Raw genomic sequence first — 25,667 nt, 5'->3', positions numbered from 1 at the left:
CATTTTGCAATGAGCGCTTAGTTATTTTTTGATAGGATTTAGATTAATACTATGGCTGCAGTTTATTTTACATAGTCTTAACACATTGGATTTAGTCCAGATTAAACCAACATCATATACGAATTTAATGAATGAATTTTGCCAGAAATGCTAGTAGCTGGATTTTATTACATATAGACATAGCCATGCTAGCTGTTTTCCCATTTCCAGTGATTGCTATAATCTAAGATAACCAGCTGATGCCTGTAGCTTTATTTGTGTTGTAAAACATTAGAGTGAATTTGATTTTCCTCATCAAATTCCTTGCAAGAATGCGAATAAGCTCCCAAAATATCAAGTTCTTTGACTTTCAAAATAACTATTTAATTAATACAACACCTTCCTTACCCTTTAAAATTGTGAAGTTGGTTATTAGCTGTGAGTGCTTGTTGTCAACCAGCTTCATCTCCTCCATGACAATAGAGAGGTTGGTGACCTCCTTGTCCATACGCGCTCCCAGCTCTTCCTGCTGAGACCTCAGACTGGACGCCTCTGTCCTCACGTCCGTCACGCTGTTGTTGAGGTTCACCAAGAAGTCAGAGTGGCGGCCGACGGTCTCGGAACAAGTGCGCAGGTCGTTCAGGTTGAGGTTGATGGCGCCCAGGAGCTGCGTGGTGAAGCTGATGTTGCCGGTCACACGGTCCATACTCTGCTCGGACTCATCCAGCCGCACTTCCAGCCGGTCAAACTTGGTGGATGTAAAGTTACTGAAGTCCCTCTGCCGGTCCAACACCTCCCTGAGGGTCTGGTCGTGGGCATCAGCCAGGCTGCTGGTGTTCTGGATCTGGTTGGCCACCGAAGCCAGTTGTGATCCCACCTCCTCCAGGCTGTCGTTGTTGGCTTTTGCAAGAGTTGAGGTGTTGCTGGCCATGACCTGGAGGTTTTCCACCTTACCACGGAGCCACACAGTGTCCGAACGCGTCTGTCTGGCCGTTTGCTCCAGGCTCTGAAAGTCATTACGCATTTTCTGTATGGCCTGGGTAGTGTCTTCCACTGAGCGTTGCAGTACAGCGATGAGGTCTCTCTGCTGGGCCTGGGTGAAGTTGAGACCGCTGATGCTGAGCAGGGCCTGGTCCTGAAGTTTCACCTGCTGCAGGAGTTCTCTCTGAAGTCGCGTGGTGTCGTCCTGCAGGCCTCCAATGGCGCCGCCGTGAGACTGCAGCGTGCCATTTACAGAGTGCAAGGTGGCTGTGTTGCTATCCAGCGATCCCTGAATGGAGCCCTGGCTGTTTTGGATGTCTGAGCCAATGTTCTGCAGCTGACTCAGCTTAACTTGATCGCTGTGGATGCGTTCTTCCACCGCAGACAGCTGCCTCTGGAGAGACCAGATGTTGTTCTTGAAAGCCTGGATCTCTGTGGTGGTATTCTCCGACTTCGCCCCTGCTTGATCATCTGACGAGGGAGATGAGTGCCAAAGTTACAAAGACTATTCAGCTTCTCACTTCTCTTTTACTGCAGCTTAACCACAGATACATGGAACTTACCTAGCTTTTTCAAATCAGTCTCGACAGCAATTATCTTTCCTCCATAGTTAGCGATACCTTCGGACACAGTGTCAACTCTTTGCACCACTGGAAGGAAAACAGAACAGGTAGGACAAAGGTTAGTGTCAGACTCATCACAGGCTCCATCTTTATTAGCAGACAAGAAATGCCCGCAACCACAGACATCCTATATAAAAGGGATCAGAGAGGAAACCACTGAAAGATACTGAGAGATGTCTTGTAGGCATGCAATAACGCTGCACTCGATTAATGTAATCTCATGGGTTAGGCCAGATTTAGAGTGTGACAGGAGGTGGGCAGACGTAGTAAAAGGGGAATATGGAGTTCATTGTATTTCGGGTGATCGACAGAAAAGGTATAGGCACTGTGAAAGAGACAGGAGGAGGGAAAAGGAAACATTCATTCAGCAAAGATGGAGTGGGTGGTCAATGACAGACTCTGAAGCTGGAGGTTGCATGGGGAGACACTGGCGAGGGCCCTAGGGGACAGGAAGTGGCCTAGTGGGGGTCTTCAGTAAACAGGCGGATCAAAGACAGCCCAGAGGAGACAGACGCTGTGGCAGAGAGGCTCTTCACGCCCCCACAGGCGACACCAGCGTTCATTTCCTCTGGAATGTGTCTGGGATTCCGGGGAATAAGCCCAATTCTACCACCAGCCTGGCCAGGGGGACACATCCTTTAACTGGGGACGGCATGGGCTCCTCCATTGGGAAGCAGCACCCCCGTCCCCAGACAACAGTTCATGGGGCTTTCAGATCACAACATGTTCAAATCCATCCATCCCTCTAAATAAGGACACAGGTTGATAATTTTGTCCATGGCCCGATAAGCAGTAATAATGTCTTTAATCTCATGGTATAACTGTAAGTCATCATATCCCATGTATGTTGAACCTTAAGCACTAAGTTTCACATATTGTGGAATACATGTATGTTTATGTGTTTTCTTGCCGAGTCAGATTAAAATATTAATATCACTCATGTTTGTCAGCTAAGCATGAAGCTAACTCCAGCTAGCTTAGCTTAGCAAAAAGACTGAAAGCTGCTAGCCTGGTTAAAAGGTAACAAAGTCCTCCAACAAGCACATGTCAATAACGTTTGTTTAGGTGAAAGTCAAATCAGTTAAAAAACAATACTGGTCTTGCGGTGATGGTAGACATATTTTGTTACCTTTGCAGAGACCCAGGCTAGCAGTTTCCCCCCTTTTCCAGTCTTAAAGCTAGCAAACAGTCTTTTGGCTCTCTCTAGACACTTTTGAATGCACTTCCACAGACAGAACCATACACTACACCTACAGTATGGCACATTGTTTCATCATACTATGACAAAATTAACCATAAAATACACTTGCAAATAAGTTATAACTGCAAGAGGGCTTCAGAGGAAAGCAATATTTTGAAAGAAACCCAAGAGGTCTTAAAACTGTCCGGGTAGCCTTGTAAAAGTCAGCTTCCTTATACATTTAAAGTCAGAAATAGTTAAAATGATTGTAATGGTCACTCTTAATTAATCAATTAAATATTTAAGGACAGCAGCTGAGGAGTGTCGACTTTTATTTTATTGATATTGCCTGTCATGCTATAAAGACGCTACTTGTGGTGATTGTAGCTGCTGAATAAAAGGTAATAAAAAAGCCGGTACTGTAGTATATTTGTCTTAGTATATGGGTTAACCCTAGGGACACGTTGCATTTGTCCAGAAAGACGGATTAGAGAGATATTCAATGAGGGATTACATTGAAAAAGTGTCACAGCAGCTAGCCTGGAGGTGAAGTCAAAACGTACATAGGCGACCTTAAAAGAGCGTGAATCTAATGGGACTACATACAGGAAATAACATATAAAAACCATTCAAGTGTTTTATTGTGACATGTTAAAGTATTAAGGTAAAAGTAGCAAAAGTAGAGGAGAGCCCAAAACTGACTCAGCTACACCCCAAGCTAACCAAGTAATGCTGAAGTAGGAAAATTGAGTTTATATTTAAAAACCAGTTGGTGTTCCAGAATAAAAGCACATTTATGCAGGGAGGGAGGTAAAATGCCAGGTCATGTCCTCCTCCAGTCTATTTTCTTACTGTCTTAGAGGGAAATGAATGGGACTTGAATCCTCTAGAGTCCAGACTCAGTGAATGACCTCACACTGCTTTTGGTCGTGTCAATCAAGAGACCACGCCGCAGGAGAGAGGACAGGGGTCACTGAATCCCTGCCAAACCTTTAAGGTTAAATTGCATCAAAACAAAAGAGTCACATTGAGGATGTTGGTGTGGGTCAGTGATGGAGGACAGAGAGAGGCACAGATGTTAAGTGCATAGAGTCCTCAGGGTCTCACAGCATTACCATCTGGAGCTGGGAGGGTGTTTAGCCTGAGCTGTGGTTCCCTTGACAGAGCGGGGCTTCAGTGCCAGTAAAAACCCAATTTCAGTGGGTTCTGCTGGAGTTGCACTGAGTTCACTCACTGCTCATATGGGATCAATTAGGCCTGCATGAAAACATGCACCATGGAACAAGAAGGACCGACTGAGCTCAGAGAGTAAGGGGACATCATTGTTGATGCAGTTAAAACCCTCAGATAACCCCTGAACATGTTAACTTTCACATCCTGAAAATAAGTAGGGGATAAAAGCAGTCGCATATTGGAGTGTTTAGCACAATTATAGCATTCAGAGTTCAATTCTCAGAAAAGACGGCGGGACCGTTTATCGACCTGAATTTTTTTTTTTAAAAGCTAACTGTAGACTAAATAGGAAGCCATTCCCAGTAGATAGTTAGCTTAGTTTAGCGAAAAGACTTAAATGGGGGGAAACGGCTAGCCTGACTTTGTACAGAGGTAAGGGGTTTTGAACGGCACTGATAGTGGATTATGTAACCTTAAGACAGAGCTGATTCCTAAACTAAGCTAGCCAGCTGCTGGTTGTAGATATGTATAACAGACATATAGAGAATGCCAATAAGTGTATCTAACAAAAGGCATTATATTTATTTTACTTCTGGATTCTTTCTTATAGGTGTTGCGGTCTTCTCCTCATATTTTCCATTACTAATCGATTGCCATGAAATAATGATATAATAATGAAGGAACATTGCGAAAGAACATTCATGTAATGCTTGGTCCCATGATTGAAGAACTCTTTCTTTCACACACAAACACACACAAGCTCTCAGTGTCAGTCATTACACACTCAGTAATGCTTTTATTCTTTTGGCAGAACCAGAAAGAAAGACAAACCAAACAATAATATGTTTGGGCCCGCTCTCTCAGCACACTGTAAGCAAATTATTTTATAAAACAAAATGCATCATTGAAGTGATGTTTAGAAAACTCATTCTGTAATTGTACCCAGCAGGTCACAGTGACAGAGTGTATGGGGCCTTCTTACCTTTATATCCAAGCACAGCCACAGCGATGGTGAGGAGGGTACACAGCACATAGAGCAGAGCTATGGAGGTCTTCAGCGCCCAATCATTCTTACACTTGGTGCACTGGGTGCCCTCCTGGATCCCTGAATACAAAAAGAAGACATCATCATATTATACATTGTTCCTGAACAGAAAGGTCTTAAAAGGACATGTGGGTAGAATTTGGTGTTAGCTGAGGACTGTCCAGATCCAGGAGTCCCACATCTGGACAAACAGTCCTGGAGTCTACATTAAAGAGTCCGGCAGTTTCCTTAGGGCCCGGGTGATGAAGGGGCAGGGGACATAAAAACAATCCCCCCCACTGATTTGTTTACACTCCGCGACAAGCTTATTTTCCTGAACTCAGGCTCCACTCGAAAAACTTCCTCTGTTTCAGTTCTCTTGTGTGCACAAAGAATCAGACTGAAGAAACGATGTTTAATGTACTTTTTGTACTTTTAACGTCAAACGCTGCCTCTTCATATATATTATATATATATATATATATATATATATATATATATATATATCTTCTTAAGGCAGCGTTAGTGGATTTTGGAGTAAAACTAAAAAGGCCTTAGCTAGCGGGGACACTTGTGGAGTACTTCTTTCCGAGGATATTTTCATGACAGATGAGTGGCGAGATCCACAGCGCTGACGGGAACACAGCTGTGTTTCATTTTCAATTCAGGAAGTGTGTGTGGAAAGGTTTGGGGGGGGGGGCATTCTGTTTTTCAAGTACCTGGAATGAAACTGACTTTACATTTGCAATATGAAGGAATGGCTTTAATTCAAACTGGCAGCACAAAGGGTTCAATACATAACTATCACCATCCGTGAGTCACATGCCCATTTTTCATCAACCTGTTAAGAGTCAGGACCATTCAGTGCCAAAGATTTCACTAGACATCTAGTTTAATACATGAGGTAATCATTCAAAAAGTCCAGCGCTGACTGAATGGTCAGGGCCTCTATTGGGAGTTTAGATGCCAAAGTTAACAACTTGACTCAATATTATGAGTGGGGATTGTTAATGATCACCCGGTGTAAGTACTCAGTTGAACACCAAATTCAGCTGGAAGGGAAGTCTCAAGAAAGCTCTGCCAACCTGAGAGAACTTCCAAATAACGGTAAAAAGCTAGATTTAACTGAGTTAAAAATGGTTTGAATTTTATTACCGTAGAACTTACGTAGACATTTGATTACCGCAGATACAATAGTTTATACGCCTGCCAAAAAACTGTGTCCGTTCTACATTGTTTGTCCACCAGAGTGTTTCTTAAAAAATAAATAGTCTAAGGACTTGGTATAAAGAATAGGTTTTTCAAAATCAAATATGTATTGATTTTAGTTTACATCTTAAAAACTCATCAATCCGGTGAAAGCCCACAAACAAAACACTGACATATAATCACATTATAGTTTAGATAGGTCCAAGATAATTCAGTGAACTGCAATCAAATTGATTCAAAGCTTCGAATAAGCATAGACAAAGATGTTGAAATGTAATCTACAGTTTAAACTCTTTGCCAACACATGTGAAACCACCGCCTCTCTGGCCAAGTAACAGTCTTTACGTTTTGCTTCATGCTGGACTGAAAAATGTGGAAATCAATCTTAGTACATGACATCTTTGCATAAACTGAATCACTTATAGTTGATAAGTGATTCCTTGCTAAAAGAAATGTCCAAAGCTAAAATGATGTGGGGCAAAAAATAAATCATGATGATAAGCAAGAAGACGACAAAAACTGTAGAGTCATGGGAAGAAAATATCTGTGGTGGTTTGTTGGTTTTTACTTATTGCAACACACACCTGAGAGTGACCTCAGCCATTAGAGCCCTAAAACAAGCTGATGCTCTATGTGTAAAGAGCCTTATAGTGCATCAACGTTATCCTTGAAAACTGCAGCTTCAGCTCTGCGTGTGGAGCCAGTTACTAAGCACAAAGCTGCTAACACAGCTGTGTATGAGGAGTTACCAAAGTCTTCCCTCGCCACCGGTTTAACTGTAAGCAGAGAAGTGCACTCTGGGAATACAGCCACGATAAATGATTGCATGTCTGAATCATTCATAAGTGCTGACATGTTTGAAGTGTCAGCTCTCGCATGCTTCCACAATATTGCGAGTGTATGGTCGGTTCATCAGTTCACAGTAATCAAAGCGCTGCTGCCCCAAATTTGCAATTCCAATCCAAACAGGCTGACAGTGTTTACAAATCTGCCGCGCTGAAATGATACCACAACACTTTGTAAGGGAATCAACTATTACACAGGCCAAAAGGATTTTCCATTTCGGTGCACGTTGACTGATGATCTTCAGATGCTCAGTGGATAAGTGGAGGATTTTGTGCTGGCTGTCAAATATGGAGGACACCTGGCAAAACACAAAAACCGTGGCCGACAACACAACAACAAAAGGACAGAGTTCAGTTTCACAGCTCCTCCGTGAGCACACAGACTTCAGATGGAGCAGCTGTAGTCTCTTCAACCCCTGAGAGTCCACACACCAGTGGGCTGTCTAAGGCTTTATCAGGGGTTGTGACCGGCGTGCTGTTCATTTCCCAGTGGGGCACTTCCTGGATGAGTACGAAAAAAAAGGAGTAGAGACAGATGCTGGACAGGACTGCTGAGTTAAGCTCTCGGCTCAAATTGGCGGGGTTTTTATTTGTTTCCTGTTTCTTGTGATGTCCCTACATATGTCATGCGCATAAGTTAAGACTCAAGGGCTTGTTCCCTTCCCTTCGAGATGCCGTTTGCCATTCATTTACTCTATTGACAGGTTTATTTTGAGTAAGTTAATATACTGTAAGTGGCTTTACTAGGAACTATACGAGGAGCCCAATAAGACATTATTAATATTGATAGTTGGGAGTAAATACAATAAATATATATCTGTTAGTAGAACTTTTCTAAAAACCTAAAAGGTAACATGAACAAACTATCTAGAAAAACATTATACCAACATGATATATCAGGAAAAAAGCTAATTTCTGCTGATATATTACGCAATCAGTACAGCCCTACTACAGTAGCTTGGTCTAAATTAATACAGTTAAAGTGGAATGAACAAAGAAAATTAGAATCAGAGTATGAATCAGACCAACCATTTAATGCCAGTAACAAAAGTCAAATTATGCCTTAATTATGGTAGATTCTACCAAATACCAACAGGGAAAAAAGACATCCAGATGTTAAAGGGACTCCTTTGTATACCTCTGTAACATAGTGACATCACTATAAGACTCGTGTTACTATTGTAACTCAGTTTTTATTTGGTGTCCTATAACCTGCAAATTACTAAAACCATGCTTACATGGATGTCAATTATATTGTTACTTTTTCTACTTTCAACTTTTGTAAGAAAAAGCTAGATTTATCACAGTTTGCATTTAAAAAAAGGAACCCAATAAATGATGCATTACATAAGTGATAGTCTATATGGCACATAAGAGACCTTATGGTTATGGCACCTCTCCACATTCCCTGACTTGCTGTTGACATGAGAAATGGCCAGATGGATTGGAGACAGTCAAGACGAAAGCTGTTCACACATTCTCAAATATCTGTCACACTAACGGGGCCCAGATGCACACATCTTGAGGTTTGTAGAGCATAACGTTTGGCTACATTTAGAGTCACGATGTGGAGAGGTTCAAAAAGAAACATCCAGTGTGACATGCTTTTTGTTAAACATTCAAAATGAGGAAGAAGAGAATGCGAAGCAGATTGTGGAACAACTTAAGTAAACACTGACCTCCCTGTTCACAGTTTAACATCAGAGGCTTGGTTTCCTCTAGTCTGTCTGCTCGTCGTTAAGACTGACTCTGATTCGTCATCTTTCCCCTCCGCCTGCGCAGTCACTCACCGTCAAATCTGACCGACCACAACCACAAAAGCAGCCATGGTCCAGGATGCTCTGACCACAAGCTGACAACAACACTTTTACTGCTCATAGCAAAACTAAATTGATGCTGAAAAGACAATGAGCCTTACCAAAATAACTATGTTTTCTAATCCAAATTGATTCCCTCATCATTGTTTGTTTTGCCTGGATAAAGTCACCCATTGTTCCTGCAAAACCTCTGTTGAAATAAAACCGGACAGGGTTCACTTTAGTCATAATTAAGTGTCTCCAATCCTCCGTCTTTCGCCAACCTTATTTCCTAAAACAACGAATTACCAAAATCATCTTGTTCTTCTCAACATAATATGCCCCAGAGTTCCAAATGATTCCCACAGCCAGTCAGGGCTGGTGCGTGGGCCCTGGTCATTAAACTACAATGTTTATTTACTGTAAATAGCAGAAGGGACGCTATAGTAACGGATGAAAACACAAAGCTGTGAGCTGAGGTCACACAAACTGTGATTTGGATTATTGCCTCATTGAACACACACTCAAACCCTTTCCAGGAAGCAGGGTGCAGATTACTCCAAGAGGGCAATCACTGAACTATAACTGGCACTTAAGACAAAGAGACGAGTTACAGACACGCAATGGTAGAAGTCCTTTCTGAGCCATAAGTCAAACTATATCAGAACGGGATAATACTCTGTTACAACTAAGTAAATGTTTTGTTTGAACATAAAGAAGAAGAGGTAACTTTCAAACACAACAAATCAGACAACAAAATATCTCCATGCCCTTCTAAATGAAACAAGCACCTTTTGATATGACACCGCTATTGACGGGACATCAACTACGTTTTAAAGTAAGTCCGTTTTCTGATATGACACAATGGGTAAAGTTGGAAAGTCTACATTTTGTCCAACCATCTCAATCTTTCACATATGCAACTTTGTCGTCTGGAAACAAAAACATGTCCCCAGATTATTTTAAAATAGGCTATAATGACATACAAGTAAAGTTGCTGAAATCCAATACTTAATGCAGATAATTCATTTTCAGGATAGCAGACTGACGTTTTTATTTGCACTGAATGTCGAAATCTGTTGTTTTCACTTGTTTTCTCAAAAAACAGTCATCTCTCATGCCATCTGTGTTTCATTACTCGACAGAAATAAGTTTGAGTTTTACAAGATCTCTGAAACACTGTAATCTCAGCCAAGATGTTTTACAGTCAGGAGGGAGATGATGGCTCAATGAATGAGTCATACTGTACAGCGCTCAGCTTTCTCAATGGCATGGTGAGGTGGCCTGCACTGACTCATGTGCTGCGACGCTGTGCACACGTGTGTGTGTGTGTGTGTGTGTGTGTGTGTGTGTGTGTGTGTGTGTGTGTGTGTGTGTGTGTGTGTGTGTGTGTGTGTGTGTGTGTGTGTGTGTGTGTGTGTGTGTGTGTGTGTGTGTGTGTGTGTGTGTGTGTGTGTGTGTGTGTGTGTGTGTTTTTGGACATAAATCAGTGACATTAAGACATCATTTTGAATAATTAGCCCCCCTTTGGCTCTTCTCAAACTCCTTGCCTCCATGGTGTACCTATTGTCCCTGAACCTGTGTCTTGGTCAAATCTGCATCTGTAATTTCTCAATGCCATTTTATCTTGCTGTGTTCAACTTTGTAGCCAAAAAGAAGAAAGCTTGACGGCAAAGGAAATGTAATATTAAAAAAACATTAATAACAGCTCTTTTAGTCATACTTAGTCCCTCGCAGCGGAGGTCCTGGCTTTATGGTAACCTCGCCTAATAGCTGACTGTTTAACAGCTTGGAGAATAAACGTGGTTCTACAGAATGCCCACTGCGCTCACTTGGAGGCCGTACCTGCCAATGACGCAATGAGAGGAAGTACAAAATTAGGGCCGAAGGGTTCTGAGTTCAAGGGATGGCTCTGGGGCCCTTGCAGGAAACTGACACCATCCCAGCTCCATGTGTGGCCTGATTCAGGCTCCATCTCTTTTATTACATGTGATGGAAACCATACGCCTCCATCATAGGAGATAGGGGGGCATGATGCTCATAGCAGTGAGGAAATAAGAGGGGGAGTGAAGAAGGATCAATGTGAGAAGATATAGAGGGAAAGCAATATGGTTTAAAGTTATGACGAACTGTTTAATCCAGTAACCCCCTTTCACATCATGAGCCAAGAACCTCTCAGGATCAGAAAGCTCGGTTGGATGCTACAAAATCAGATGCTGTTGGTACCTGTACATGTGGTTAAATATGTAAATTGTAATCCCTGTACATTTTGCTGTATGATGTCCTTTTGTTGTTCTGTTGTTTATGTTTGTATGTCTTCTTGTGGAACCTACTGCTGCAGGTCTCCCTTGAAAAAGAGATCATTGATCTCAATGGGATTTTACTTGGATAAATAAAGGTTTTGAATTTAATTTAATTGAGTGACATGGGCCAGGTCACAATGGGAAGGAGAGAAAAAAAGGATATGTCCGACTGAGCACATCCAACAAAAGGCATTATCAAATGATGATGCAATCAATATTGCAGCTTCCCGCAGCTCTTCCTGGCTACAGCTGTCTGCCGCCTCGCAGTGGGAGAGTAAAACAGAGCTTTTTTTCTACCCAAAAATCTAATTCATCCGTCCGATCTGCTTTGATTCAGTGACAGGTTTATGAGGTTCCATTACACAAAGGAAAGAGGAAAAAAGTTGAACATTTGGTTGTATTTTGGCTTACTAAGTGGATAAACACACATCAGCGTGTACACTTAGTGTACAATGTAAAAAGACACTGAACATCTCTGTGTATGTTGAAACCTGCATTAATTTGTTGGCACCTTCTCAGTAACTGCTTTATAAGGTGGTAAAGGGTGAAACCCTGGCATTATCACCTTATAAAGTTATAACGCTGAATGTGTAACAGGGGCTTATTTAGACAAGCAATAGACACAGGGTAACATTAGCGTGTTAATTAAGCACCATTTCCATACAGTATACCTCCCAGTATAAAGTTTTAGCTTTGTTGGCAGAGTACAGAGAATCTGGTACCGACATTTTCCAAATGTTCCCCTTCACACATGTAGGAAAACAACAGGAGATTGTCTTTTTCATGCATGTTCTAACTCGCTTAAAATCAAAACAACTAGCTGAAAGACACTACAACGTATTGGTTCTACTTTGATGTGAGGATAAAACTAAAACATTGATTAGTGCAGCTTTAATATTAAAGTTCAGGATTAATCAAACCTGAGTAAAAAAATAACCATGCGACTCTTTAAGGACACGGACCAAACAGCCTCATCCTACCAACTGATAGTAAAGGTAGACAAACAAATACTTCCAAAATGGTTTTCAGACAGGCACACAGGCCGTGGCAGCATCCTCCCCCCCTGCATCCCCCCCCCCCCCCCCCCCACGAGCCTGGAGGCCCCGCACGGCTCTGCAAAGACTCAGCGCTCGCTGCAGTTACACAAACAGGTCGTCTTTCCAGAAAACTACATCAACAGTGGAGTGGGGTGCGGGAATGGTCTTACTCAGCTAAGGGATTTGGGGCCCAACAGAGTGACTTGGGTTTTAGTTACAAGCAAAACATCGGATCAGAAGAACCCAAAAACGTTGTAGCTCTCTAGTAAGTGTGTGTGTGTTTCTTTTTGTCTGAGTGTGTGTGTGGCCCTCTAGTTAATGACCATCACATTAACATCCAGAATTTGATAGCCTGCCTACGCTCAACTTTGAAGGAAAGACAACACCATCAGCTAAAAAAAAGAAGAAGTGAGTTCTAAGTGAGAGTGCGGGAGCGCAGGACAAGAAAAACAAAAGACTTCCAATGGAAAACCGTCTGTTTGTCCTCAGTCAGCTGCCATTGAAAAAAAAGAAATCATCACAAAGTGCAGCACCTTACAATGTTACCATACAGGATTTGGATAATCGTGTTCCCTTTCAGATAACATCGCACCACAAGAAAATCTGAGAATCTGTTGCTTTCTTTCAGTCAGCATTCTCAATACCAGTAGACTCTCAGCTGCAAGAATCTCTAAGTGCGTTTCTGTCTCTGAAACCTGATGGATGTCCGGATCTCCTGCTGGCTGCTTCAGGCGCCTGTCAAAATGTGAAAACCACTACAAAGACCCCCAGTTCCGAGGAAGAACTGGCAAGTACTTCAAAGAAAAACAAACAGCTAAATGTCGCCGGTCGGAGAAAACCAGAAATAAAATAAATAAAAATATTCAGCAGAGAAAGTGGCCAATGGCAGTTCATTTTTCAGCTGTTGTAACAGTCTACTGTCACACTTTATGTCCTACTAAAACAGTGTCTGAAACGTAAGTGCACTAAACTACAGTTCCAGTGCTGCTGAGAGGATGCCAGATAAAACCAGGAAGGCTTTAAAGAGCTGTGCAGATCTTTGGGATACTTGACAGTAAATCAGTTATGGAAAATCACAATGGGCAAGTTCTTTTTAACAGGCCATGCCCCCATCAGCCAAACTCATTACCATGTTGGCCACATCCATCGCTGACACCGCCACATGGACAGGACTTCAACAGAGCACCGTGTGCGTTCTAGGAGATGTGTTTCTTGACCTGTTTCTATCAGACACGGCGGTTTGCTCTGGTGTTACTGTGGGTGATGTCGGTATAACATTATGGTTATTGTGGAGAAAGCCGCTCTGTGATTTTCAGAGTTGAATGTAATAGGAGGCTTTGTGAAGATATGGAGAGCTGAAAAATAGGAATGTATCTGTGGTTCATGTGTTGTTAGGTGGTTAGACTTTTCTCAAAGGGGCTTAGAATGGACCCAACGACAGATTGGGTGAACATATATGCAATTTCAGAAGATTGTACTCTGTTTTACTCTACTGAACACTATCTTTTCACAATATTTATTGTTTTTTTTTATGAAGTATGCTTTGCTCAGAAAGTGGAAACTTCAGAATGTCAACATAATACACATTTTCTCCAGACTCAGAAACTAAGAATATGAAAACAGGTCTGAAGATGATCTCTGAGGTGGCTAACAATGGAGTTGCCGTCTGTTATGCAGCATCATGGGTGTTGGAGTTGCTTCTGGGTGGGCCTGCACGTCTGCGGTGGGATGCGGGGGTGTGGTCTTTCAGTCTGAATGACAACAAAGCCTCCTATCCTGCCACTGGTCAGGAAGAAGAGGACGTTTTTCTGTTTGCCAAAATCTGGTCGGACACACACACTCCAGACATGAGGGTGGCACGCTCTTCTACCTCAGAGTCAAGACGAAGCATCAGGAGGAACCGTCTGACATCTGGGTTGTGAATCACACCGCTTACTGAAAGCAGTAATCAACACCAGACAATGGGTTTAAATTACTCTGCATAACTGTTTGTTTAGGGGAATCTAGACGAAGTGCCAGGGGGGAAACTCCTGTCTGAATTAGGGAAGAATCTGCACAGGGATCAAACAATTACTTTATTACTCCAAACAGCAAGATCTGATTACCACAAAGTATTTGTAATCAAGAGTTTTAGCAATGTGTGCTATGCAAAGATGGGGAAATGTGTCCATAAAGAATGTAGGTTTTCATGCAAACCACCATAATTGGTAAGAAAATAAGATACATTATATACAACTTCAGTATGTCTGTATATATTCACATCACTCAGGACATTCAATATTTAGGGTTGTTAAAAGGCGGTCTCAATAATCTACTGAAGGCAGTTTATACATATCAAATGTATACAACCCAAATACTTACAAGCGCAATTCTATTAAAGTGAGAAGAAAAGCATTGTGTGAGATCCTTATAACTTAAAAAATGTATATTACAATATCACATGTGACCCATGCTCCCATTACATGTTTAATACAATAAAAAAGGAACTTTTTTTGAACACGTAAAAGGGGACAAAACTTTTTTTCTATTAAGTAAACCACAGTGGAGCCTGGGGAAATGTACATTACACATATATGGTAGTGTGAATTGTCAAAGAAACAGTTTGTCCACTCAGTATTTTCCTTATCAGTTATATCTTCAGACCCCTACTTTTGTGGGGGGTAAATTGCTCTTACTGTAAACTGCAGTGCCATATATGGCAACTTTGAAACACTGAACACACTGTACTGTATGGAGTCACTGAATACAGACGTTAAACACAAACTCTGCAGAGTTATGTGAGAAAAATAGCCATCTTATTATTTTCAATTGATTAATTAACCATATGCATGCACAACAAGCATCATGCTATGGAAGGTGCCAGAATGGATTGAGTGAATTCCCTCTGTCTGCAGCCCTAACCACACATGGAAAATATGATAGTCATTATGTATCCGACAGAGTTCTGGAGCAGTTCCTCGCTGTTCCTCTCTGCTTCAACTCTTTTTTTTTGCAAACCAGGAAGCTGTAGGTTGATCTTGGCAACGCTCACAGTCATTTCCCCCCCCTTTCATTAACATTTTGGACTGGGAATAACAGATTTAGGAGGTTTTATTACTTATACTAAAAAGAGGAGGAATTAGAATCCCCAAAGTCATTGTTAAAGTGTGCCTGTGTGTTCTGCGGCCGGAGGTGTTGGAGAACTTTCATCGTTGGTGGACACGGGAGACTCGCAAAAGTGATCAGTTTGTATTACAAGAGCGTAATGTTGGGTTATTGTAACACACACACACACACACACACACACACACACACACACACACACACACACACACACACACACACACACACACACACACACACACACACACACACACACTGAAGGGAATACAAATGTAGTCTCTAATGTAAAAGAATGTTCCCCGCAGAACAAAGAACTGCAGCTAGCCAAATGTGAACGCAATACTTTTCACTGGAGGCTTTAAAAGAACACAGGTGTTTTGGAGCGCCTTCTCTGCTATTCTTTTATTCAATTATTAAATCAATGACTCAGAGCCCCTTGTCTAAACACCCCCTTAAAGACACCTAAATAGGTTACTTACTGAACTGCAGAAACTCTCCCCTGACATCTGCATGTGGGTCGCGTCAAGGACACCGGGGTTATTATTGTGTGAGCGGAGAGGGACCTTGCTGCTTTCCCTCACTCTCAAAGGTGAGTCAGACAAGTCATTGACACTTGGATGATCACAGGCCAGATTGGAAATAGCAGCTAACTACCAGCACATGTGTATTCCTGGCAAAAACATCACGGGTCGACGCCTGCTCTGCATATCTGCCTGGAGTCATTTTACTGCTGTTTTATTTTGCTAATGAAGGCAAAACAGAAAGAGTGGAAAAGAGAGGGGTGGGAACAGTTTACAGGACGCCTCGGAACTGACTGATGTTACAATAGGTATTGTTCTGTAGTTTCTCTACCTGATGTCCCGGTTTGAAACGTGCCATCAGATAATTGTGGGTTGTATGAGGTTCTTATCCAGTGACTAAACAATGTAATGCAGGGCAGCAGCAAAACGTTTTTAAGCCCCCATAACAATATTAATATCAGTTTAAGTGTATGCTATATTATGAATATTGTCACCGCTTTACCTTTAAGGGCAAACAGCCCTGTTGGTAGTGAACTGACATTGTTTAATCTTCTCTTCCGGCCATCTCTTTTAATAAAAATGTACATTTTACCCAGCGGGTCATACGGTTTTCTAGTCTACTGCTACATTGATCGGTTTGATGTTTGTGTTTTGTGTATAAGTTGTATACAGTAACACATATTGTGATCTATGCAGATAGGGCAACAGTAGTTCAATTAGTTGGAACTTGGTTTGGGAACCAGAGGATCTTCGGTTAAAAGTTCCCCAAACATGATATAATGGCACGTAATACTAAGATAGGAAATGCAGAATCTAAATTTCATTATGTACATTTGTGAAAATGAAAACAGAATTCATAAACCTCCATTTCCATACCCTATGCTTGAGGACAGCATGTGTGAAATGTACTTTCCTCCGCTACTTCTATTATCCTAGGCTGTACTATTAAACTAGAAGAAAAATGATGTGTTCATAAAATCGCTGTGATCGCCTGCCATTTCCCCTTTTGGCGGCCGTTCTTCACATACGGACAGTTGTGTGGCATTCCAGGTTGAAAGGGTTGAATTATAACAGAGATAACACTGCGTCCAAAAGGAGAGCGTGAGTAATGACTAAAACCCACTGCGGCAGTTTTCATCATTACTCACACTCAAAACTAACGATGTACTAATTGTGTGGGCCATGTAAGAGCAGTTGCTCTTGTGTCATAAAGGTGTGTACGTTTGTGCTTTAGATAAACAGTTCCAGCTGGATCGTGTACCGTTACAACTCTCTCCCCTTTTCTTTAACTACTACCATCACACACACGCTCTTATCTCCTCACAAAAGCTCCTCATGAGCCTCCGAACCCATCTATCAACTTCCTGCTGTTCCCCTATAACCGGCTGCGTCTCCTCCACCTTCTCCCACTTCCTTCTCACTCCCCTTTAAATCTCCTGGGATAAAATATCCCCTCGCCGGGAGCCCCCATCTCCTCCAGCTCATTCAGCATCTTGGTGTTATCTCCCGTCCCGCCTGTCCACTGGTGCGAGATTCTCCCAAAGCCAGATACGAAGAATCCCTCATCCCTGGTCTGTACATCATCTTTGTGTTTACACCTAGAGGCTTGAGTTTTAACAGCCCGCTCTAAAATCTCAGGGTGAACTCTCCTCTCCCGGCACAAAGTAAATAAACCTTAAGTCTGATATGTGAAACTGAGACATGGAGGTGGTTTCTATAAGCCAGTGGCTGACATCTGACTTTATTATTTTAATCCCGTCCTTCAATGTTTCTTGGTGTCTCCTTGGGAAATGTAATTTGTCTGCTTACATTTTTCTTTCTCTCACTCACACACACTTAATTCACTTCTTTCTCCTCATGTCAACACTTTCGTTCTCTATTTTTCTCCATAGCGCTTGCAGGTGTTGGGGCTCTGCACAGATTTTAAAGTACCTTCTTGGTATGAAGAATGATTCCAAAACCATCAAAAATGGGTGAAGTGTCCGGTCAACAGGACTTGAAATAATTCTTAGGATCAAAAACAATCGAGATGTTTCTGTACATGACACCGGATGGGATGAAATGTAATGAGAAAATCTTCCATGTGCAGAGAAGATGAGAAATCAGAAGACATTTTGATGCAGGATCATCATCATCAGAGCCCAACCAACTAATAGCACACCATTGTGTTTACTGACACTCACCGAACAGTAGGTGTGGGGTAGTAAACCATACATAATCAGGAACAGGTGTTAAAGAGTCATGACACGTGGAAAACATATATAAAGAATAAAACTGGTTTGTTTAAAGAACAGTTTTAAAACACATTGTTGGCCTTGAAATCACCTGAAATGTATTTTTCTTGCATTATTTCCTATTATGTTAAAGGCAAATGTACTTGCTTGAAAGTCAATGACAAACCCAGTGTTTATTGCTGGTCCGCCTGATTTTAGCAGGTGACTTCAGTAAGTGTTTTGCCATCCACGCTTTCTACAACAGGTGTTTAACCCGCTGCAGATTCAGGTCAAGTACTTCTGCATCTGGAGCTCCTACAACGGCTCCTTCAACTACGAGAGCCATTGTCTGTTTGAACTGGATCTGGTCCAACTTGACCCAATCCATTCCAGGTTGGGCCGGGTTGTTATTTTTTTCCCTTAGTCTGATAGATGAGGAGTAACGAGATGTTGTCACAAGTGTCTGGTTCTGAACGGGTTGGGCTTGATACATCAGATTAATACAAAAAGTAAAAAAGTAAATTCTATATTTTTAGCTCTGTTTTGGTCTGAACCAATTCTGGAAGGAAGAGTCTTCTGTAGCTCTTTGACTGCTTATTCCTCTACTATGATCATCAGCTAAGAAGGAGGGTTAATCAAAAAAGACACATAGAATAAATATGTTTAGGCATGCCCACTTGAAAAGACCAAAGAAAAGTGGTATGGCAAGCTATGCTTTACCAAAGTATTGAGTGATCAGAACTTGCCATGCAACTTTAAGAAAGGACTAAGAGGCAGAACTTGAGAAACCCACAACACAACTCTTTAAACATTTGCCAAGAAACCACAGCAAAGTGAATAAGAATCCTCAACATACATTCTTACAAACACACTGTGAAGTATCGCATGACAGTATGTATTAACGGTGTCAGGGTCTGACAAAACCATGTCTGTTTCCATGTTAACCATGATGGATGAGGTGGTAGGCGAAGTGTCATTATCACTACAGCTGAAGGTGGTTGTGAAACCGGGGGATGCTCTTTGCCAAAGAAACCCACCGGACTGAACCGAGCCCTGGCTGTGCTGACACAGCTGGTTCCAGGCACCCCAACGCAGCTCAAGGAATGTTCCGGGCCTCGCTGGAGAAACCATAACAAGTGCAGGAAATAGATTAGTGCACTCTGGGTTCCACGCCGGCCGCAAACCTCCAGAGCCCGGCCTCCTCTAACCCACATGTGTGGGAACAGGAGACACTGCAGCGGAGGGAGTAAGACCCCCATCCAGACAACAGTGCTGATCCCAGGAGGACCTTCTGCATTGAGTAATCAAGCCTCCATTAGTTCATGACTGGCCCTGACTCCTACCTGCACACCAACTGCTTCCAGTAAAAATAAATGGAGAAATACCACATGAGAGCCAGTGTTGGATGGTGGTGAATGCAATTTATATGAAAGATGGTGTCAACTGTACACACTGAATAGTGAAACATGTGTATATTTAATTTAATTTAATTTGTATTTGTCCCGCTCATGGTACGCAAAACCAAATGTACAATAATTGCCACAAAACATGACTCTACCATTGAGCGAAAAGGAGTAGGGAGAAGAATAAAATCTTATGTGACCTGCCCCTTTCTAAAAAAACTAAATAAATACAAATAGATGGTCTGCCCTTCATAATAATACTTTTTTTTTTTTGTTCACAGCCAAACATAACAGTATCTTAGGATACTAAGAGAAACACACACAAAAAATACTTATTTCCCACTTGACGGTTAACGGAAAGAAACAAAACAACACCAAAACATCAGATGTATAAGGAAAAGAAAAGTGCAACACCCTCACCTGAGTCCTACTGGAGAAGAAGGTGGAAAGCGACGCATGATGATAATAATAACAATAACAACAATAACAATGGCACCCGCAAATACAGAGGAGACATCACATCAAAGACATCAAAAACATGAAGGACCAGAGTACATAGACTTATTCACATTCTGCTTCATATAGTCCCATCTTTCTTAATTTATACAACTTCTTTAACTGAAAAATACAAATACAATTCTTTAGATCCTTTTGTTGAGAATTCCACAATTGTACACCAACTACCGAAATACAAATTTGTTTAAGAGTAGTCCTTGCATATGAATGCTTAAAATTTAATTTCCTTCTGTGGTCTTCCTTGTCTGATCCAAAAACAAACAACTGTTGTAAATATGCTGGTAACATTCTGCTTTTTGCCCTGTGCATTACTGATAATGTCTGCAGCTCAGCTATGTCTTTGAGTTTCAAGAGTCCTGACTTGAAAAACAGTCTGTTGGTGTGTTCTCTTAAGTCAGCTTTATGAATTATTCGTACTGCCCTTTTCTGTAATATTGACAATGGCTTTATGTTGCTCATATACAGTACGTGTTGCCCCACACTTCTATACAATAAATGAAAAATGGCAACATGAGTGAACAGTACAACATCCTCAATGCCTTGTAATCTAGCAAATACTTTGCCTTGTTTAGAACAGAAATATTCCAAGACACTTTCGTTTTAACATGTGCTATGTGTGATTTCCATGTCAGGTTTTCATCCAGCGTCACACCTAAGAATCGAAATTCAGAAACCCTTTCAATAAAAACTCCATCAATGGACAGTGAAATGTTTTCATCTTTTTTTCTATTAGCAAAAACCATAAACTTCGTTTTATTCAAATTTAGGGTTAACTTATTTTCACCAAACCATCTTTTAAGTTTGACCATTTCATGTCCAATACACTTTGCTAAAATGTTTAAATCATCTCCTGAACAAAATAAATTTGTGTCGTCTGCAAACAACACAAATTGCAATAATGTTGACGTTTCACATATGTCATTGATGTACAAAATAAAAAGTTTAGGCCCTAAAACAGAGCCCTGCGGGACACCACATTCTATGTTCATACACTCCGATGTACTACCAGCAAATTATACATATTGTTGTCTGTTATCTAAATAACTTTTTAATCAATCTAGAACTACTCCTCGAACTCCGTATCTATGTAATTTCGAAATTAATAGGTAATGGTCTATGGTGTCAAATGCCTTTTTTAAGTCAATAAATACACCTATTGTGTATTTCTTTCTTTCTATAGCTGTTGTAATTTCTTCTGTTATTTATATATATATATATATATGATGATATTCTGGCACTTTTTATCAATACGTAATGTTTAGAGCAACTTTAATTTCACAGCGGGTCATTCAACTCACTTTTTGGCTCACTGACTTTGCCTCAATCTGTTTTATGTATTTCTAATTAGATTTGCATTCATCTGTTTAAAGGATACCCCCTTGGGAAATCTAGTTTTGCCAAATTATTCTTGAACAATAAATTAGGAAAGGCAATATGATCCAACATGACATGTTTATAACTGCTACAACATAAGTTAATATACAATTTGGGTTAGACCCTTTCGACTTGTTTGTTAACTTGCTATGCTAGCTTAAACAAAGGATTGAGACTTAACTTTGCTATGCTATTAGAAAAAAACAATTGCCCTGTATTGAATCTCAAAACCTTGTTTTTGTTGTCCATCAAAAACATAAATATCTTGTTTAGGAAAATCCTACCACTGTCTTACAATGCTTCCAATGGCTGCCATTAGCATTTCATGCGCCAATATCGCTGGCAGTTATTTCCTGATTTTCATAGTTCAGAAGCCTGATCTTCTTGTAATTAGCTGTGAGTTATTTGCACGTAGAGAGAGAGCGCAATAAATACTGATTAAGTAAGATAAAGTGAACACAAATTAGCTTGTGGTTGTGTTATTCCACTTTGGTCTACACATTTTCACAATCAGCCTGTGTAATTGAATAATGATCAATTGGTACTAAGTGATCCAAAGCATCAAAACAACTCAGGCTTTTTGGACAAGAGGTCGTTTTCCGAACTTACATTGTCCAGCTTTGGTGAGCCGGTGACAGTTGTAGCTTCAACATCTTTAGTAAAAAGTTGTTTGTAACTGGAGGACTCCTGGTTTGAGTCATGCAAAGGGGTGAGTGTTGACTGCCAATGATCAATGAGTATACCAGCTCTGAAGGGGCTGCAAGAGTTCAGCCAAAGATCAGGTTGATTTTCATTTTTATTCTGATGGCCTTCTTATGTCAACCCCCACTGAAAAATAAATATGTTTAAAGCTTGAGCACAGTGGAAGCAGTTCCAGCCCGGATAAACTGGGCAGGGAGAGGGATGGGATTACCAGATGAATTCACTCAACAAGTGTGTGTGTGTGTGTGTGTGTGTGTGTGTGTGTGTGTGTGTGTGTGGTGTGTGTGTGTGTGTGTGGTGTGTGTGTGTGGTGTGTGTGTGTGTGTGTGTGTGTGTGTGTGTGTGTGTGTGTGTGCGCGTGCGTCCGTGCGTGCGTGCGTGCGTGTGTGTGTGTGTGTGTGTGTGTGTGTGTGTGTGTGCCATTTTTACTTAGATATTTCAACAACACTGTCACACTAAAGCTAGCTGCTTGTTACATGTGTTGATGCTTTATAATGCAAGAATGTGCGTAACATCTTCGCAAACAATTTTCATAGAAGTTGAAGCCAACAATCAAACCTTGAAGCAAAGGAAACTAAAAGCTAACAATCCTTATCATCCTTCTTGCTTAAGGACAACAGAGTTGCACATGTTTGCGCCACACAATTTGGAATTGTCCAGTCCACTGGAAGTCTACGGTTATCATACGCACTTTTTAGTTTTTATCCTTGTTCCCTTCTTAAACTAACAAGATTGATTGAGTGTTCTCAGTAATGACACAGCTTTGACACATCTCAGAGTTTGAAACACTATCAGCCTCCTGGGAGAAAGCAATGAATTAAAGCAAAAACATGGATCTGGAAATAACTGCTTGTTTCCCCCTGAGCGCTGAGATTACAGTGCTACTAGTGGAAGAATGGGGGTTTGTGATGGTTTGCACAACAAAGCCGCTGGAGTGGTGAGGAGGAGGACCCTCGGAGCCAGCCCCTCCAAACAGCTGCCGTACCCCTGAGAGGGCCAACAACACTCATCCAGAGTTCAGCAGCGCTCTCTTCCTACTCTTCCGAATGTCAAGAGTTCAATTGAATAAAGTTAAAAGTGAGTGTGATTTGGCTGGGCGCCTGTAGCTCTCTAATGTAATCCATGAGTGGGAACAGCACGCGCTCACACAGAAAGACAAACAGGATGCTTCTACTCGGGTGACTGGGATAAAAGAGATTGTGTTCTAACACAGTTTGAATTCCTCTCAGCTGGTGCTGCAGTCCACTGCCTCATGTCCACTCTCATGGACCTCCGCCGAATTGTGTGTGAATGACTCATGCTGCAGCAACACCATAAACACAGAGACACACAGGCTCCTGATCCCAAATCAGTGTTCAACCAGCAGAACAGTGATGGAGCACACGCTCCGTCTCCAAGGAAATTACTAATGATGTGTTTGAGTGTGTGTGTGACACAGCATTTGACCTTTGCTGCCAGTTTTTTTTTTTTTCATCTAAAAGCATGAATGCATGTTCTTGATGGCGAACATAAGCCTAAATAAAACCCAACAGCAGCAACTGGAGGATTAATTAAACAGACTGACTGAAAAAGGTATTTGTGATTAACGATCATAAATACAGCATGTAAGATCTACAAATGTGCATTTATGAAATCAATTGTAAACTTTGTGAGCTTCTTGCATTAAGAAGAACAAGAGAAAATGACAGAATGGATCATATTTGAGTTGAAGAATTTTTAAAGGGTAAGTTTGCCAAATGTACATAAAGACATATCTCCCCAAAAATATTGGTCATATGAACTATTTGTTAAAATAACAGTGACTGATATCCCCAAACTTGAACAAACACAACCAACACTGGTTGCATGGCCGGATGCCACTCGAGGTAAGTGTTTGTAATTTGTGTGAACTGACCCTTGTTTATCTGTATCACTCTGGTCTGTCTGGGTCACTTCCAGTGTACAAGTCCAATGGGAAAACGTCCTTTGTATTCACGATAAGCCAGGCAGCTAATGTAAACCAGTTACTGTGGTGCTTGAATTTTTTTTGGCTAACATACAAAGCTTTCTTTTATATCTGAATGCGTTTTAGAATACATTAATCACAACGCATCATGAAATAGAATAAAACCTAAAACTTAGCTAAAGTTCCCTCGCATGCAGTGACACAAAATGGATCGTTTTTTTAAACGAATGATGTGGGAGACAACCCTGAGCCAATACAAGCTCATAAGCATGTGGTAAAGATATATGACCGTGAATACATTACAAAATGGCAGGCAGTGATGTGTGAGGGCATGCAGAATATTTATTTGGGGATTTAAGTTGACAGTGGCATAACATATTAAAAGCCCAGTTTGTTTCATGCCATATTATGTTTTTGTTCTCATTTATTTGGAAGGTTGTCTTCAGATGTGGGCTTTACATTTCAAAGGCTTAGAATCCAAATGTTATGCTACAGGGCTTTCATGGTGCATGTGTTACACTTGTACACAGACCAAATGCATGTGAACCCCGTCTGCACCACAACAGAAAGATTTACCGTACATTGACTGCAATTTGAGTAACTCCACATTTGTTGAGGTCCCGTGACATGTTTGTGTGAGTCAACGCGTTTGAGAGACTCAGTTTAAGTGGATGAAAGAGAGAAGAGATTTTCTGGAACCTCTTGATCTGGTGAGCTCTGTCAGCGGTCGTTGGGCCTGCGGTGAGCCGGACCTCACAGACTGTCAGCCACACTTATGTTCAACCCAAACCCTGCAGAACTGTTAGCAACAAAGCTAACTCTGGCAGTCTGCTATCTGTCCTGATGCATCTTCTGTGCCCGCGAGAACATTAAATTAGTCCGACATGCCTATAAATACTAAGGTAATTTAAGAAAAACAACAGGAAAAATAAAAATGCCAAACAGTTGTAGCTATTATCGACAACATTTTAGTCTGAAAACAATCAAAAGTTCAAAGTGTTTCAAGTTTGCGTTCTTATTTTAAGAAAAATCACTTTTTCACTCACCGAACCTCTTGTATCCAAAAGACTGTACTTCCTCCTCGTCTGCAAAGTCGTCTGTGTGACATAATCAGAAACAAAACATGAGTAGGTCATATGTGCGCTACTGAGGATACATACATTGTGTCCCACAATATCATGACTCAGCTAGTCTATACTCTTTTTTTTCTTTTCTTATGTGTACATCTTTTGTAAGTGTGTTTGTTTGATTGGAAATGTTTGTACTGGGTATTGATAGCTCTGATTAAATGAATCTAATAATTGTAAATAATGCAATATTTCAAACTAAATAAAACAGACACTACAGGGCAACTGCACATAGCCAAGAATGTATCATGTAATCCTTCAGTCAATGATCTCTGTTTGAGTGGAGACAGCCAACAAGGCGTTTGGTTGAAGATAGTAGGGTATCCTCTATAGTCTGTGTGTGTGTGTGTGTGTGTGTGTGTGTGTGTGTGTGTGTGTGTGTGTGTGTGTGTGTGTGTGTGTGTGTGTGTGTGTGTGTGTGTGTGTGTGTGTGTGTGTGTGTGTGTGTGTGTGTGGGTGTGTGTGTGTGTGTGTGTGTGTGTGTGTGTGTGTGTGTGTGTGTGTGTGTGTGTGTGTGTGTGTGTGTGTGTGTGTGTGTGTGTGTGTGTGTGTGTGTGTGTGTGTGTGTGTGTGTGTTGAGATAGGAGGTCCAGAGAGCTGTAAAAGCCACAGGC

The 25,667-nt window shown here is 41.3% G+C and overlaps 1 protein-coding gene across 1 annotated transcript in view; it reads right to left on the bottom strand.

Moving 5' to 3' along the window:
• Positions 1-25,667, bottom strand: part of LOC117465553 (collectin-12-like) — a 30,532-nt gene that overhangs the window by 3,942 nt on the left and 923 nt on the right. Inside the window, exons 2-5 of the mRNA XM_034108432.2 lie at positions 24,973-25,023; positions 4,919-5,041; positions 1,524-1,610; positions 388-1,431 (exon numbers count right to left, since the gene is read on the bottom strand). Coding sequence (XP_033964323.1) covers positions 388-1,431; positions 1,524-1,610; positions 4,919-5,041; positions 24,973-25,023 — 1,305 coding nt within the window. The remainder of the gene's footprint in view (positions 1-387; positions 1,432-1,523; positions 1,611-4,918; positions 5,042-24,972; positions 25,024-25,667) is intronic.

The sequence above is a fragment of the Pseudochaenichthys georgianus genome, chromosome 20 (assembly GCF_902827115.2).
Source record: "Pseudochaenichthys georgianus chromosome 20, fPseGeo1.2, whole genome shotgun sequence".
NCBI classification, from domain to species: domain Eukaryota; kingdom Metazoa; phylum Chordata; class Actinopteri; order Perciformes; family Channichthyidae; genus Pseudochaenichthys; species Pseudochaenichthys georgianus.
This window is presented reverse-complemented; position numbering and strand designations above follow the sequence as displayed.